Raw genomic sequence first — 15,902 nt, forward strand, 5'->3', positions numbered from 1 at the left:
TGCTGTGTTGTCGGCACCCCCAGCCATTCCCCACTACTTGCCCTTCTGGTGAATCTAGTCAGCCTATCTAGAGGTCTTTGTTTTAGGAGGGTGACCTGCATTTGTGGACTCATACACTTCAGATAAGAGAGAATAGGCAGAGCAGGTTGGAACTACTTATTTCCTTCTGTTATATCAGTTAGGCCCTGATAAAAGCTAACTCCAGGGCAAGTTCTAGTAAAGTAGTTTTTATTATGGCCAGGACTTGTTAGGAAGAAGCAGATGCTGGGCTCCCATTTTCCTCCCCTGCTGGAAGAAGAGGATTCTTTAGGGTGACTTAGTAGGGCTTCTGGAGGGAAATCTCAAACCCCTTACCCCTTCTGCCAGCTCTGGACTGAGACCACAGGAGATTTATACCCTAAGATCTGCCCATGCCATTCAGATTTTCCTCCTGACACTGGTTGCTATCTGCTCCTGTTTCTACTCAGAAAAGTAGCTCTGTTTCTCTCTCCACCCCTCTCCCCAAATCGTTTTAGAGGCAGCCAGCAGTTTGCCTTGTGATGTTCTCATTCACTGACAGATCTCAGAAGAGTTAGAAAAGTTATTCAATTTTGTGCCCCCCCTCCCAGCTTTGCATTTCTTAGGATGGCCTGGCATCCTCTGCGTTCCTTACATGCTAGACCAAATATCAGAGTTCTCTGACTAACACCAAAAATTTTTACTTTGTCTGAATCAAATTAAGTTGCCCTCAACTTGCTCTATTATTTGTTCTCTTTAGAAGGATAAAGGTATATAACCAAATTTCATATTCTCTTAATATTTTAAGAAATATCCTTAAGGGGGCTAGAGAGATGGCTCAGTGGTTAAGAGCACTGGCTGCTCTTGCAGAGGACCTTGGTTTGGTTCCCAGCACCCACATGGTTATCTGTAACTCCAGTTTCAGGGGATCTGATGCCCTTTTAAAAAAATATTTTATTTTTATTTTATTTTATTTTTATGTGTGCGTGTATTGCCTGCATGTAGGTAAGTACACCCATGTCGTGCAATGCCCATGACTCATGAGACTCATGAATTAAACAAACATCACACAAGTCTTGGACAATTGAAATGTGCATGTTCAACAGAGACTTTCTCTGTGCTATTGCAGCAGTAAACTATTACTGGGAGGTGGGGGAGAAATCTCTGATAAGCCAAGCTGCAAGAGCTTTCCTGAGTTTACATATGGTTGTGGGTACTGGGAATCAAACCTGGGTCCTCTGCAAGAATAGTGAGTGCTCTTAAACACACTGTGCCATCTTTCCAGCTCTGTGATGCCCTTTTCTGAGCTCTGCAAGTATTGCACACATGTGGTACACTTACACACTGCTGTCAAAACACTCATACACATAAAATAAAAATAAATGAATCCAAAATAAGAAAAGAAAAATATCCTTAAATTGGTTGGAGGTAAGAGTGCTCTTCTTGAAGGATAGTGGGTAAACACCTTACAGCAAAATCCTGCAAAATATTAAACATCTCTTCTCTTTCCCAAGAAGTCTCCCTTATCTCATCTGTAGGCACACATACTATGCTAGGTCAGCCTTTGAGCTGCTAGGTCCTGTAGAGGCAGAAGATCTAGGGTAGGTGGGGCCAAGGGCAGTGGCTGGTTTTCCATCTTATTATCTGTCAGCCATGGAACTAGCTGAGTGCTGCCTGCTCCTCCCTGCTTAGTGGCTGGCTTTCAGTTTTGCCTGTCAGGCCTTAGATATCTTCCCTGCCTGTTCCATCTTCCTCAAATGTAGGACACAGCTCTTTCAGCTGTTGTTCTAGTCACTTCTGTTGCTGTGATAAAATACTGACCAAAACCAACTTGGGGAGGGATGGGTTTATTTCATCTTACTCTTCCAAGTGACAGTGCATTACTGAGGGAATCCAAGGCAGGAACTTAAGCAGGGCAAGAACCTGGAAGCAGGAGCTGAAGCAGAGCCCATGAAGTTACACTGCTTACTGACTCATTCCCATGGCCTGTGCTCAACCTGCTTTCTTGTACAACACAGGCGCATCTGCCCAGGGTTGGCACCATCCACAGTGGGCTGGGCCCTCCCACATCTCTCAACAGTCAAGAAAATGCCTCATAGACATGTACACAGACCAATCTGATAAAAATAATTCCCCAGTTGAGCTTCCTTCTTTCCAGATGTGTCAAGTTGACAACTGAAGCTATCCAGCCTAGCCACCATCTCACATACTTACCCACCAGTTCAAACAGGAACTGCTTTAGGATCTTTTCCTTCTAAGAGGATTCAAGAATCTGTAAATTGTAGAAGTTGCCCTTGTCTTAATTTATTAAAGTTCCCCGTCAAAAAATGTCTAAAGTGGGACTGGTGAGCTGGCTCAGCATTTAAGAGGTCTTGCAGAGGATCTGGGCTTGTTTCTAACCACCCACATGGTGACTCACAACTGTCTTTAATTCCAATTCCAGGGGATCCAGTGTCCTCCTCTGGCCTCTTTAAGCACTGTATGCACATGGTGCACTTACATACATGTAGGCAAAACACTCATACAAATAAAAGAAAAAAAGAATTTAATGTCTAAAGGGCCAGGCGTGGTGGCACACACTTTAATCCCAGCATACAGGAAGCAGAGGCAGGTGGATCTCTGTGAGGTCAAGGCCAGCCTGGTCTACATAAAGAGTTCTAGGCCAGCCAGGTATACAGGGAGACCCTGTCTCAACTTCTGTCTCCTACAAAAAAAAGTCTAAAGCCAGGTTTGGTGGCTCTTGCCTTTAATCCCAGCATGCAGGAGGCAGAGGCAGGTAGGTCTCTGTGAGTTCAAGACCATCCTGGTCTAATATAGAGTAGATATAGAGTAGATAAGTTCTAATATAGAACTTGCTAATAATAGCAAGTTCCAGGCCAGCCAAGGCTAGTGAGACCCTGTCTCAAGGAAAAAAAGAAAGAAGGAAAGAAAAAGAAAAGCTCTTTAAAAAGGATTGCACAAATGGCTCAATTGGTAGAGTGCTGACATTCAAGCATGAAAACCTGAATTAGAGCTCCATGTAAAAAGCCATGTACAGCATGTCCTTGTAATCCCAGTCTAGTCAAATGGGTGAATTCTAGGTTTAATGAGAGAGACCCTTTCTCAAAAAATCAGATGAAGAAGCAGAAGACACTCAGCATCAGTCTCTGGCCTACATGCCAACACATGAACACACACACACACACACACACACACACAAACATACACCACACACCCTAAGTAAATCACTGTTTGAAAGAAAATCCCAGCTATCATGTTGGATGTACGACATCTTGCTACTGGTTTGGGCTGCTTCTTGATAATGAAGAAGTAGGAGAGGAGTGGGATGCAAATGCCAGCCTCAATGGGCCCGGGGAGCATCTGGAGCCCAGTCAGCTATGCCTCCCCATACCTAGGGTGCTTGGCTGTTTGTCAGGGTGTGGCTGTGGGAAAATTACTCAAACCCTTGGAACTCTGGTAAAATGGGGCTGTTTGCCTTAACAGGCTGAGATAGCACTTAAAGTCCATTCCATCTAGTAGTTAATTTTACTGATGATTAGTTACTTGCTTACATTCTTTTGCTACATATTCCTTCTCAATTTTTAACCTAATTATTTTTAAATGATTACACATTCATTGGTTATAGGAAAATATACAGGCAGATCAGTGCTCCTTTCTCTCACCCTACCCAGACAATAACATCTTACATAGCCATGGTGCAAATCAAGCACAGAACATGGGTAGCAACCTGATCCCTAGAACTTTTCAGATGTATCACTTAAAGTTCATTGCATGTGTGCATGGGAGGGAGAGTGTGTGAGTATGGGGTGGTGGGGGGAGACTGTGTAGTTCCATCACCATCACAGTAAAGACAGATGCTCACTGCACCATCACCACCACAGCTACTATAAATAATGCTCTGCAAGTGGAAGTAAAGTGCCCAAGAGTGCAGTTTCTAGACCCTATGGAAAATCCAGTCATTGCATTTATTTTTACAGTTCCCTTTTGTTTTGTGGCCAGTGAGCCTTATCTGTGGTGTTGATAAGTAACTTTTAAAGAAAACACATTGAATGATAATACAGATTAAAACAAAAATTGTGACCATGAACCTGGTGTGATAGCACATACTTTTAGTCCCAGCACTGGGGAGGCAGAGGCAGGCGGATCTCTGTGAGAAAGCAAGTTCCAGGCCAGCTGGGACTACAGGGAGACCCTGTCTCATAAAAGGGGGTGCTGGAGAGATAGCTCAATAGTTACAAGCACTGGCCGCTCTTGCAGAGGACCTAGGTTCAGTTTCCAGCACCCACATGGAGGCTAACAACTTTCCTGACTTCAGTTCCAAGGGATCCAACACCCTCCTCTGGCCTCCATAGACATTTTATGACATGGGTGTATGTTGGGAAACCCCGCTGTTAGGGTTGTAGTTTCTCCATGTCCGGATAGCCCTGAGAGGCTCGGCACCAAATGGAAAAACTCCCCTTTTCAGCAGGGGGCCTCCTGCTCTCTTCCTGGCTCACCTTGAAGTGCCACCAAACACAGATGCCTTATCTGAAACGTGACCTCTGGCATAGTTACCTGGAGTAAAAACTACCCCCAGGTTTTTTCTATATGATAATTAGGTATTGCCCGGTAGTCACATGTAAATAAAGCATACTATGAGCACCTATCAGCTGAGGCATTGGCTGCTGCCTCCACACTATATTTTTCTAAATTCTCTAGTTTTTCCACTAATAAACGGAGCTGTATCACTGCCTGGAGCTGTTTTTCACTGTGCCTGGAGCTGTGTCATTGCTGTTTCACTGCGTCTGGGACCAGCCTGGGATCAGTCTCCCCAGAAGGGCTGTCTTCCATCAGCACTCACTGGCCATCCTGACCACGTTCGCCGCTTCTGTTCTCCCTGCCCTCATGGATCGGTGGCCAACGACCCGCAAGCACAGGGAGAGAGAGAGCCTCCCGTAGCTGGCCCGAGCCTCCCGCAGCTGGCGCAGAGCCCGCCTGCAGGTGTACTTACATATGTGCAAACAAGATACTAATACTTATAAAATAATAATAAATTTCAAAAATATTTTTATTTTATGTGTATGAGTGTATTGCCTACATATGTACAAGTGCACCTGTGTCATGCAATGCCCATGGAAGCCAGAAGAGGGCATTGAATCCCCTGGAACTGGAGTTACTGTTGTGAGCTGCCCCGTGGGTCCTCTGCGAGAGCAGTCAGTGCTCTTAACCACTGAGCCATCTCTCCAGTCCAAAATAACTTTTAAAGAATTAAACAGTAACAATGATCGAGGCCAGCCTGGTCTACATAGTTCCAGGCCAGCGGTGGCTATAGGGAGACCCTGTCTCAAAAAGGCCAAAAATAACAATAACAACAAAAAAGAGGAACAAAATAAAAAAAATTGTGACTGTGTACTTGGGTGTATGAATTCTGGAGAAACATGGGCCTCCAAGTGACACAAGTCCCACTTAGGGTCTTGAAGGAGGACATGTGTTCCCTCAATCCTGTGCTGAACCCTGAGGGCAATGTTATTCCTACCAACAGTCAGCACTATCAGTGGTAAGAAAAGAGTGGAGCTAAAAGATTTGCTGACAATGGTAACAGTTACCACAAGAAATACGATAGCTTCAAGCTATGCCTTCCCAGCACTTGGGAGACAGAAGCGGGCGGATCTCTTTGAGTTTTGAGTGAGTTCCAGGCCAGCTGGGGCTACTGGGAGACCTTGTCTCAAAAAGACCGGGGTGGGGGGGTGGGGAGGAAGAAAGAAAAAGGAATAAGATAGCTTCTAGAGAAATGGAAGTCAGGGACAGTGACTCATGGCTGTAATCCTAACTAACATTCAGGCGTTTACAGAAGGAGGATTGCTGTGAGTTCAAGGCCAGCCCCCCACCACACACACACACACACACACACACACACACACACACACACAAGAAATGGAATGGAATAATTTCCCCCCTAAACTTTGCTTGTATCCACCTTATTTTTAGTTTCTTCTTGGTAAGTCCTTAAAGATGATTTCCATCTTATATAAGTGATTTCAAAATATAAAGAAAAAGGGCTCAATAAGAGAGCATTCATGAGACCTAGGTTTGCTCCCAACACCAGAAAAATAATGTTCTTTAAAATAAAGAGGATAAAGAGCTATTAATCTCACCATATGGAGGAGGCATCTTTCTGACCTACCACAGAGAAACAAAAAACTTCTAGGCGATTGCGTGCGCCAGCAGTTTTCTTCATGCTATCGCCACATATGTTCAGTCTGTGGACATACCATCAGGTTTATATGGCCATTCATCCACTGGTGGACACTGATGTAGTTTGGGGACACTGAATGAAGTTGTCATGAACACTTAACAAGTTTTTGTGTGGATGTGTTTTGCTTTTCTCAAGGTGTAAGATTCCAAACCACTGAACACTTTTCAGTAGAACAAAAGATGAGTGAGCAGATTGTGAAGGGACAGAGTGACCATAGGTAGGCAAACAGAGGAAGAAAGCACAGGTGCTGGGCATTTGTGGTGGCACATTTTCCTTTTCTAAGTGCTGTTTCCTTCAGAATGAAGTTGACTCCTGGGCCTCTTCTAATCTCTCACATTGCACCCATCCTTCCCCTTGCAAGGCTGTCACCTGTCACCTTTGCCTAGACTCTGCTAATGGCTGCCTAGGTGTGTCTGGGGGTTTGGTGCTAGGACTCTTACACATTCTCTCTGTCTGTCTCTCTCTCCACATACATTATTGTATGTAATCATTCTAGAATCTCTATGGGGTGGGAGGCATCGTTATTATGATTATTTTTATTGAACCGAGCACGTGCTATGCATGCTTTCTACCACCTGAAGAAGCATTGCTATTCTGTCAAGTACTGAGGAAAATAAGGCTCAGAGTTGTTAGGAGACTTGAGTGAGATTACATAACTAGTAAGTGATGAGGTAGTCATTGAAGTTACATAACTAGTAAGTGATGACATAGTAATTGAGATTATATAACTAGTAAGTATAAGGTAGTCATTGAGGTTACATAACTAGTAAGTGATGAGGTAGTGATTGAGGTTACATAACTAGTAAGTGATGAGGTAGTGATTGAGGTTACATAACTAGTAAGTGATGAGGTAGCGATTGAGATTACATAACTAGTGAGTGATGAGGTGTTGCGTGCGGCGGGTGTGGGTTTCACGCTGCTGGGCGGGTCCCTGGCTCTCCGCAGCTGCCGGGTGCTGGGAGCTACAGATCGGGCGGGTCTGCGACGGTTCTGGCGAGTGCAGACTCTGCGCCAAGGCAGGCTGCCGGGCGGGTTCTGCACCAAGCTGCAGGGGGTTCTGGCTAGCTGCGGGACGCTCTCCCTGTGCCCGCGGTTGTTGGCCACTGGTCCGCGGGGGGCTGGGGGAGCAAAGCGGGGAGCGCAGGAATGGCAAACGCAGAATCTTCACGAGTGAATGTTGACGGGGGGACAGCTCCTCCTGGGAGACTGAGTCACAGGCTGGTCGCAGGCGCAGTGAGACACAAATCAGCCAAGTTCAATGATCTCAGTGATACAGCTCCGTTAGACTCAGTGATTCAGCTCCATTAGACTCAGTGATTCAGCTCCATTAGACTCAGTGATTCAGCTTCGTTTTATTAGGGTAAAACTAGAAGATTTATAGTGTGGAGGCAGTAGCAAAAGCCTCAGCTGATAGGTGCTCCTAGGATGCTTTATTTACATGAGGCGGTGGGCTTCTATCAGTCAGGCTGTCAGACAATGCCTGATTATAAAAAACCTGGTAGTTTCTATGCCAGAGGTCATGTATCTGTGGCGGCCACTTCAAAGGTGAGTCAGGAAGAGAGTAGGAGGCGCCCCGCTGGAAAGGGGAGTCTCTCCATTATGCGCCGAGCTGGCTCGCGGCTATCCAGACATGGAGAGACTGCGACCCAAACAGCAGGGGTCCCCAACAATGAGGTAGTCATTGAGATTACATAACTAGTAAGTGATGAGGTGGTCATTGAGGTTACATAACTAGTAAGTGATGAGGTAGTCATTGAGATTACATAACTAGCAATTGATGAGGTGGCCATTGAGGTTACATAACTAGTAAGTGATGAGGTGGTCATTGAGATTACATAACTAGTGAGTGATGAGGTAGTCATTGAGATTACATAACTAGTAAGTGATGAGGTGGTCATTGAGGTTACATAACTAGTAAGTGATGAGGTAGTCATTCAGGCTTAAGGGCTGGCACTTTGACCCTAATAGCATGTGCTTTTCTTCACTGCAAGAGTAAATTATATGTCTAATTTAGGTTGCCTCTTTAAATTGTTCTAATTCATCTAGTTAATTCTTATATTTCTTTTATAAAATTTATTTTTATATGTACAAGTGTTTTGCCTGTGTGTATGTAAGAGTGCAGTGCCCGTGAGGAGGTCAGAAGAGGATATTGAATCCTCTAGAATTGGAGTTATGGATGCTTGTTGGCTTCCATATGGGTGCTGAAAACTAAACCTGGGTCCTCAGCAAGAGCAGTGCTTTTAACTACTGAGCCATCTCTCCGGACCCTAATTCTTATATTTCTAACTTATTGTGTCCCCTTCTCTGGTAGCCCAGACCAAGTCAGATGACCCTGGGCATGTCCACAGCACAGATGCCTCTTTCATAACCTGATATGCCTTTGTATCTTCCTCCTTATGCTGTGAGCCTGGTGCACACATGAACACCACCCTTTGCCACCCTTTGCTGCCCTGATTATCCTTGACCTGCATGATGCTACATGCTCAGTGACCACTGAATGAACTCAGTGGGAGAGAATGAGTGAGTGGATGACATTATCACATGTGAATATATTTGCATCAGCCTTACCAACTTATTTCCATTGATTTTATCAAGGTATTATTTAAATGTAGTAAAAGTGCCCATTTCTGACAGTTAACTGAGTCTTGACAAGCACATATAGTCACATAACAATAAGCAGAGTCAAGATGAAGAATACTTCCATTGCTCCAGAATTCCCTGTGCCCCTCCCTGTCGGACTTGCCGTGACTCCAGCCCCCAGCATCACTATTCTGCTTTTTCTGTCCCTGCTCTTTTGCCTAGTCTAGACTTTCAGATGGAGTTGTGCAGTTCATTTTCATGGCTGCCTTACTAACTTGGCATGGTGCTTTTCAGGTTTATCGCTACTATTTCACATGTCAGCAGTTCAATATATGTTTTTAAACCCTTCTTAGAAGCCAGGCATGGTGTCACACACCTTTAATCCCAGCAGTGGGAAGGCAGAGGTAGGCGATCTCCATGAGATTGAGGCCAGCCTGGTCTACATAGCAAGTTCCAGGCCAGCTGGGGCTACAGGGAACCCTGTCTCTAAAAACAAAACAAAAAAACACATAAACAAAAAACTTCTTACCTGTTTTTTAGAAATAGTCCAGAAAGAAATAGCTGGTAAAGTAGATGATGTACCCCAGGTGGTATTGCGCAAGTTGAAAACAGCAGATAGGAGGAGCCACCCCTCTGTGCTGTCTGGCTTTTAGAAATTTGTGAAAATGTGGGGCCAGTGAGACGGCAGCGGGGAAATGTGTGTGCTTGCTGATAACTTGAGTTTGATCCTTGAGCCCAACATGATTGAAGGAGAGAACCAACTCCTGCAAGTTATCCTCTGACCTTCACACGCTTGCCATGGTATATGTGTCTGTGCACACATCGTATGTACACACACACACATACACACACACACAAGTGTAATTTTTTAAAAAGAAATTTGTGAACGTGTTAATGTCTCTTATCAAAACTGCTTGAATTGGAAAATAATTCTTTTCATAACATGCTGTTTATAGTAACATGTAATAGGTTTAGTATCTAGTATTACTAGATAAATTAATGTACTTTGTGTGTGTGTGGTGCTGGAACCGGGTCTTGTGTATGCTAGGCAAGTCCTTTACCCCAGAGCTACATCTATGCCTCTGTTTTCATTCTTTAGTTTTAACTCGTTGGATGATGGTAATACATATAAACAGATGCACTTTAGGATCCTTACTTTTTTTTTTTTTTTTTTTTTTTTTTTTTTTTTTTTTTAAATGAGACAGGGTCTCCCTGTAGCTCCAGCTTCCTGGAACTCACTCTGTAGACCAGGCTGGCCTTGAACTTACAGAGGATCCGCCTGTCTCTGCCTCCCGAGTGCTGGGATTGAAGGCGTGCGCCACCACACCCGGCAGGATCCTTACATTTTTAGTGTAGAGGTAGCTCAAGACCAAGAGTTTGAAAAGATTAGCGACACTTTTTAAAGTGGATTGGGAAGAGGCTCAAGGGCCTCTTGGTACTACTTAGGGATCAGAGTCTTGAGAACGGAGGCAGTGGCCCTATCTGAAAGGGATTCTGTGGGATGGCTCCAAGGGCTCTGCAATCTCTCAGGACCTGGTTGGGCAGGTTCTGCTGATGTGCTGGGTGTAGGTACTTCCTGCTTCCCACGAAGAAGAGCTAATGAGTAGCTGCCACTGAGCTGGCTCAAAGCAGCCTGGTAGCAGTGTGACTTCAAGCCCCAAAGAAGCCACTCTTTGCTGAGATGAGGTGGAAGCTGGGGTCTTATTACAGGTGGGATGCTTTCTGAGTACCTTTTGGCTCTCCTTGATTCTTATCATAGGAACATAACAGATCAACAGGACCATTTCTGTGGCTTTAAAGAAATAAGACAAGATAAACAAAACTTCCTCTAGTACAGTTGAAAACTGAAAAGACTGTCTCAAATTATTTTAATGAAAGCAGGCGGGAGGCCACTTTTATTAATGGCAGTATCCCTATGGAGAAAGATACCTGTGGCCCTTGTTTAGAGGGAGTACCAGTGTTGTTAATAAGCCAGCAAAATTGCACCTACTGACTTGACTCTTAATTGCTTCTGTCTCATAGACGAAAGAGCCTGTGGTTCCGACTGAGGAAGATACTTCTCTGTGTTCTGGGGTTCTACATTGCCATTCCATTTCTTGTCAAACTGTGTCCTGGGATACAGGCCAAACTGATTTTCTTGAATTTTGGTAAGTGCTGCATACCATTTTTCTTTAATTTTATTTAGCACTTATTTTCATAATTGATTTTAGTAGGTGTCAGTTTATTTTTACTGAGATTGAACGTGTCCAGTATGTAGGGAGATAGAACCACCATCCAGGCTTAGGAATAGCACATCTGTCATCCGGGAAGTTCTCGGTACCCTTGTCAGTTGAGGGACACTGTGATGATGGCATTGCCCTCCAGCCCTGCATTTCGGTTCCTAGGTGACTGAACTGCATTGGGGGTGATTGTCTCTTGAGCTGAGGTAGACAGAAATGGCAGCAGGAGACATTACCTGCAGCTGTCATGTTAGAGATGTGTTGTCGCTTGTGTGGACCAGGCTAATTAAAACCACTGAAAAGGACAGTGTCTTTTTTAAAAAATATTTTTTAAAGGCCTCAGTTTTTGTTTTATTGCTGTTGTTTCTTTTTAAAAAAGTGTTTTATGGGGGTGGAGAGATGGCTCAGTGGTTTAAGAACACTGGTTTTTCTTGCAGAAGACCTGGGTTTGAATCCCAGCACCCACATGGCGGCTAACAACTGTCTGTAACTCCAGTTCCAGGGGATCTGACAGCCTCTTCTGTCCTCCTGGGGCATTGCACGACATGGGTGCACTTATCTACATGCAGGCAATACACGCATACACATAAAATAAAAATGATAGTAGCTGGGCGTGGTGGTACATCCCAGCACTTGGGAGGCAGAGGCAGGCAGATCTTTGTGAGTCCAAGGCCAGCCTGGTCTACATAGTGAGTTCCAGGACAGCTGGGGCTGCAGGGAGACCCTGTCTCTAAAAGGCCAAAAAAAAAAAAAAAACCAAACCAAACAAAAAACTGTCTTATTTTGATTTTTGTGGGATTTTTGTGCTGCCTGATAGGTGAACACAAAATAAATTGTTTGAGGTCCTTAAGGTAACTTTGTGTTGTTCCAAAGCTGTTCTTATTTATTATTTATTTATTTATTATTTATTTATGTGTGCTTGCTGAATTTGTGTGCATCACATGTGTACAGGAGCCTACGGAGGCCAGAAGAGGGCATTGGATCTCCTGGAACTGGAGTCTCAGATGGTTGTGAGCTTCTTTGTGGGTGCTGGGAACCTAACCCTGGTCCTCTGCAAGAGCAGCAAGAGTTCTTAACCACTGAGCCATCTCTCTAGGCCCTGTTCTGGTGTTTTGTTTTGTTTTGTTTTCTTCTACATTTACTTTTGGGGAAGTGGGAGGAAAAATAAGAAAGTATCAGGCTACAAAGCAGAAGGCAAAGAACCCGCAGGTGTTACTACTGGGAACAGTCCTTTCAAGAACATTTTACACCCAAGATGCAGCAAAGAAGGTAGGAGATGTAAACTACGGCTGTACAAATGGCCATGGTCAATGTTGGGCTGGGATGAGGCAGACTCTGTGCCTGGTCTTTGTCAAGGTTGGCTTACAGAATTAATCTGGTTCTTATATGTTTGGGGGCATGAGATTTGGAAGCTGGCTTGCTTGGATGGGTGTGCAGATGTGTAGTTGGCTAGTCTGTGTGACAGTGTGGTTGGGGCATAGCAAAGCCAGGGATTGGGGAATATGTCTCAGGCTTCAAACCCCGCTTAGTAGTAACAGGGCTCCAGACTCTGTATGGTCTAGGTTTACAAAGCTGGGATGTTTGGTCTATAACAGACTTAATCACAAAATGTTAAAAGATACTAACAAGGAATTTCTTTTTAAATTAGTAAGAGGCATAGAAATAGCAAAGTCAAGATTTAATGCCTTAGCATCTAAGCCACACATTTTTTAGTGTGTTTAAATAACTATAAAATATATGTGGTGTTTACTTTTTCAAGTGGAATGTAGTCAGACTCCTAGGAACTTATGGTCTCTAAGTTTTGTCACATAAGGGGACCATAAACTTAAAAAGAAACTAATGTTATACTAAAATCAAGACAGTGTTTTGTTTTGTTTTGTTTTGTTTTGTTTTGTTTTGTTTTGTTTTGTTTTGTTTTTCCTGACTTTAGTGTCTCCTAAAGGTACCCAGTACAGTACAGAAAAGAGTTTGGGTCCATGAAGACCCAAGGTCTGTAAATTTATTCATGATAGACCTTAGAATTGACCATGCAGCTTAGACCGTGTAGGCTGTACTATCCTCTTGGAACACAGTCAGGTTCTGGCAAAGATCTGAACTGGTTTTCTTCCAGTAGATTATTTGGGCTACTTTCAGCACAGCCTACAGTTTTGTGATGCTGATTCTCACAGACATAGAACTTCAGATGTCAGAGAGGAAACTGTCTGTTGATAGCACCCTAGGTTGATACCTGTCCTTGGTGCTTCCCTTCCTATGTCTGCTCCACAGGAGCAGAGGGCCTAGGGCAGATTTGGTTTCGTTGGGGTTGTGTTGATTTTGCAGTAGTGGGATTTAAACACAGGGCTTGATATGCTATATAAGCCTTATACCGCTGAGCTTGATCCCTGGCCTGGTAGTGTTTCTAAAGGGGATTTTTAATTGTTAATGGGATAAAATCTGTCTCTGGCCTTTTTAAAAAATGTACTCATGGGGAAGAAGAGATGGTTCAGTGAGTATAGTGCTTGCTGCACAAACATGAGGACCTGAGTGTGGATTCCCAGCACCCACATACAAAGTTGGACATGGTAGCACATGATGCAACCCCAGCACAGGGTCACAGAGACAGGCAGATCCCGGGGGCTCACTGGCTAGCCAGCCTAGCTGAAGTGTGTCAGGTCCAGGTTCACTGAGAGACTGCACGACATAGGTGCACTCACATACATGCAGGCAATACACTCATACACATAAAATAAAAATAATAAATAAAATATTTTTTAAAATGTGGAAAAGCAAATAAAGAAGATATCCTGACATCAGTCTCTGGCCTCCACTTAGGCAAGCGTACCAGCACATCACCTGTATGCAACCATATAACACCAACACACACACATACACACACACACACACACACACACACACACAACAGAATAAAAAATGTATTCAAGGGCTGGGTGTCGTGGCTTATACTTTTAATCCTAGCACTTGGGAGGCAAAGGCAGGTGGATCTCTGTGAGACTGAGGCCTGGTCTACATAGGGAATTCCAGATCAGCTGGGGCTACAGGAAGACCCTGTCTCAAAACAAAACAAAACAAACTAATCAAAATAAAACAAAATTAAAAAACCAAGTTACTCAAGGGCCTGCAAGGTGACTCATCAGGTAAAGTATTTGCTATGCAGCAACCTGAGTTTAATGTCTGAAACCCATATAAAGGTTGTAAGAAAGTACTGACTCCATAAAGTTGTCCTCTGGCCTTCACATATGCACCTGGCACATAACACACCCAAATAACAAATAATTTTTTTATGTTGCTAAAAACCCTGGCACTGATGGGCATCACTCTAGAGTAGTGGCTGGACATTCCCACAGCCCTTCCCACCACAGCACTGGCCTGGCCCTTTTGCCATGCTCCCACTGTGAGGCCTACTCCCCTGGGAGGGAGGGCAACCTGACCAGGACTTGCTGGTTTTTTAGTTATAGCATAGTCACTGATACCTGTCCATGCCTGTCTCCCCTATGTGGGACTCGAGGAGGTGGGGTCTTTATGCTGGAGTTTTACCTCAGGCTGGGGAGGGTCTGTGTATGTGAGGGCTCTGTTCTTATCTCCCCCAGATGACAATCAGGACCTGTTGCTATTCTTCTTCTTCTCCTTCTCCTCCTTCTCCTCCTCCTCCTCCTCCTCCTCCTTCGCCTTATTCTTATTCTTGTTCTTGTTCTTATTCTTCTTTCTTCTTTCTTCTTCCTCCTTCTTCGTCTTTTTGAAGCGGGGTCTCCCTGTAGTCCCAGCTGTCCTGGAACTCACTAACTTAAAAAAAAAAAAAACAACTTGATTGAGAATTTCATATATACATATAAGGTATTTTGCTCAAATCCACACCTACTCTTTCCCCTTGAACACCTCCCATATTTCCCCATCACTTCTTTCTGACAACTTTGTGTTCTTTCTTTCCTTCCTTCTTTCTTTTTCTTTCTTTCTCTTTCTTTCTTTCTTTCTTTCTTTCTTCTTTCTTTCTTTCCTTTGTCTCTCTCTTTCTGTCTCTTTCTTTTCTTGGGGCTTTTTGCTACTCTGACATTACCCCTCTGAAGAGGTAATCCTAAAATATTTTATGGATTACATAAGAGCTCCCAAATAGTTTTGTCATTTTTGGCCTTTGGAACAGTATGTTGCTAAGAGGCCCAAGGACATTTTGACTTTTAGCCAAGAAACTGGCTACATTTCTTTGGGGTCTTTTTTACCCTAACTGCCTAGCCGATTCCTACCTCCTATTCTTATCATGCCATCCTCTGAAGAGGTTACCTAAATTGCTGATAGGGAATCCGGACGCAGACCACTGTGGCTTCTTCCTTGCTGAACAGGGATGCAGGGTGAGTACCCCTTTAGTGGGTCTATGGAAAAGACTCCAAAATTGCATAACTCTTATCTGTAGGGAGAAAAGAAAGTCCTTAACTGGTGAAGAGGAGATGTGACGGAGAAGTAAAGTTGAAAGTGGTTAGCATTACAAGTTCTAGACAGAGAACCCCAAAAAAAGTCAGAATAGGGCAAATTTCAAATGTTCATATCAGAGTCCATTGGGATTTCTTGACAAGAGCTTCTAAAAGCATCCCTCTGTTGGGTTCCTTCTCATTTTTTTTTCTGTCTGCCAAGGCTGGACTCGAGAGTGATGGATTCAGGATTTGTTTTCAGGTATTTTGATAGCTGTTGGAGTGGTTAGAATCAGTGTTAGTTCCCTCTCAAATGCTTCTAGATAGGGGGAGAAAACAAATTTATCCATCATTTTAGAACAATAGCTGGTTGTCTCCCTTAGCTACAGGTGGGCACTACAGTATTGGAGACCAAGATTTGAAGTCTTACATCTGAGCAGCACTTTCTGATTAGGAACAAAATCATCAATGAGA

At 43.9% G+C, this 15,902-nt stretch overlaps 1 protein-coding gene and 1 pseudogene across 1 annotated transcript in view; both read left to right on the forward strand.

Moving 5' to 3' along the window:
* LOC103748531 overlaps positions 1–7,406 on the forward strand; it is a 21,921-nt pseudogene extending 14,515 nt beyond the window's left edge.
* The window catches only part of Abhd12 (abhydrolase domain containing 12), a 99,755-nt gene that overhangs the window by 51,664 nt on the left and 32,189 nt on the right, over positions 1–15,902 (forward strand). Inside the window, exon 2 of the mRNA XM_008851176.2 lies at positions 10,835–10,959. Coding sequence (XP_008849398.1) covers positions 10,835–10,959 — 125 coding nt within the window. The remainder of the gene's footprint in view (positions 1–10,834; positions 10,960–15,902) is intronic.

This window comes from Nannospalax galili, unplaced genomic scaffold, assembly GCF_000622305.1.
Source record: "Nannospalax galili isolate Female #2095 unplaced genomic scaffold, S.galili_v1.0 scaffold1626, whole genome shotgun sequence".
NCBI lineage: Eukaryota > Metazoa > Chordata > Mammalia > Rodentia > Spalacidae > Nannospalax > Nannospalax galili.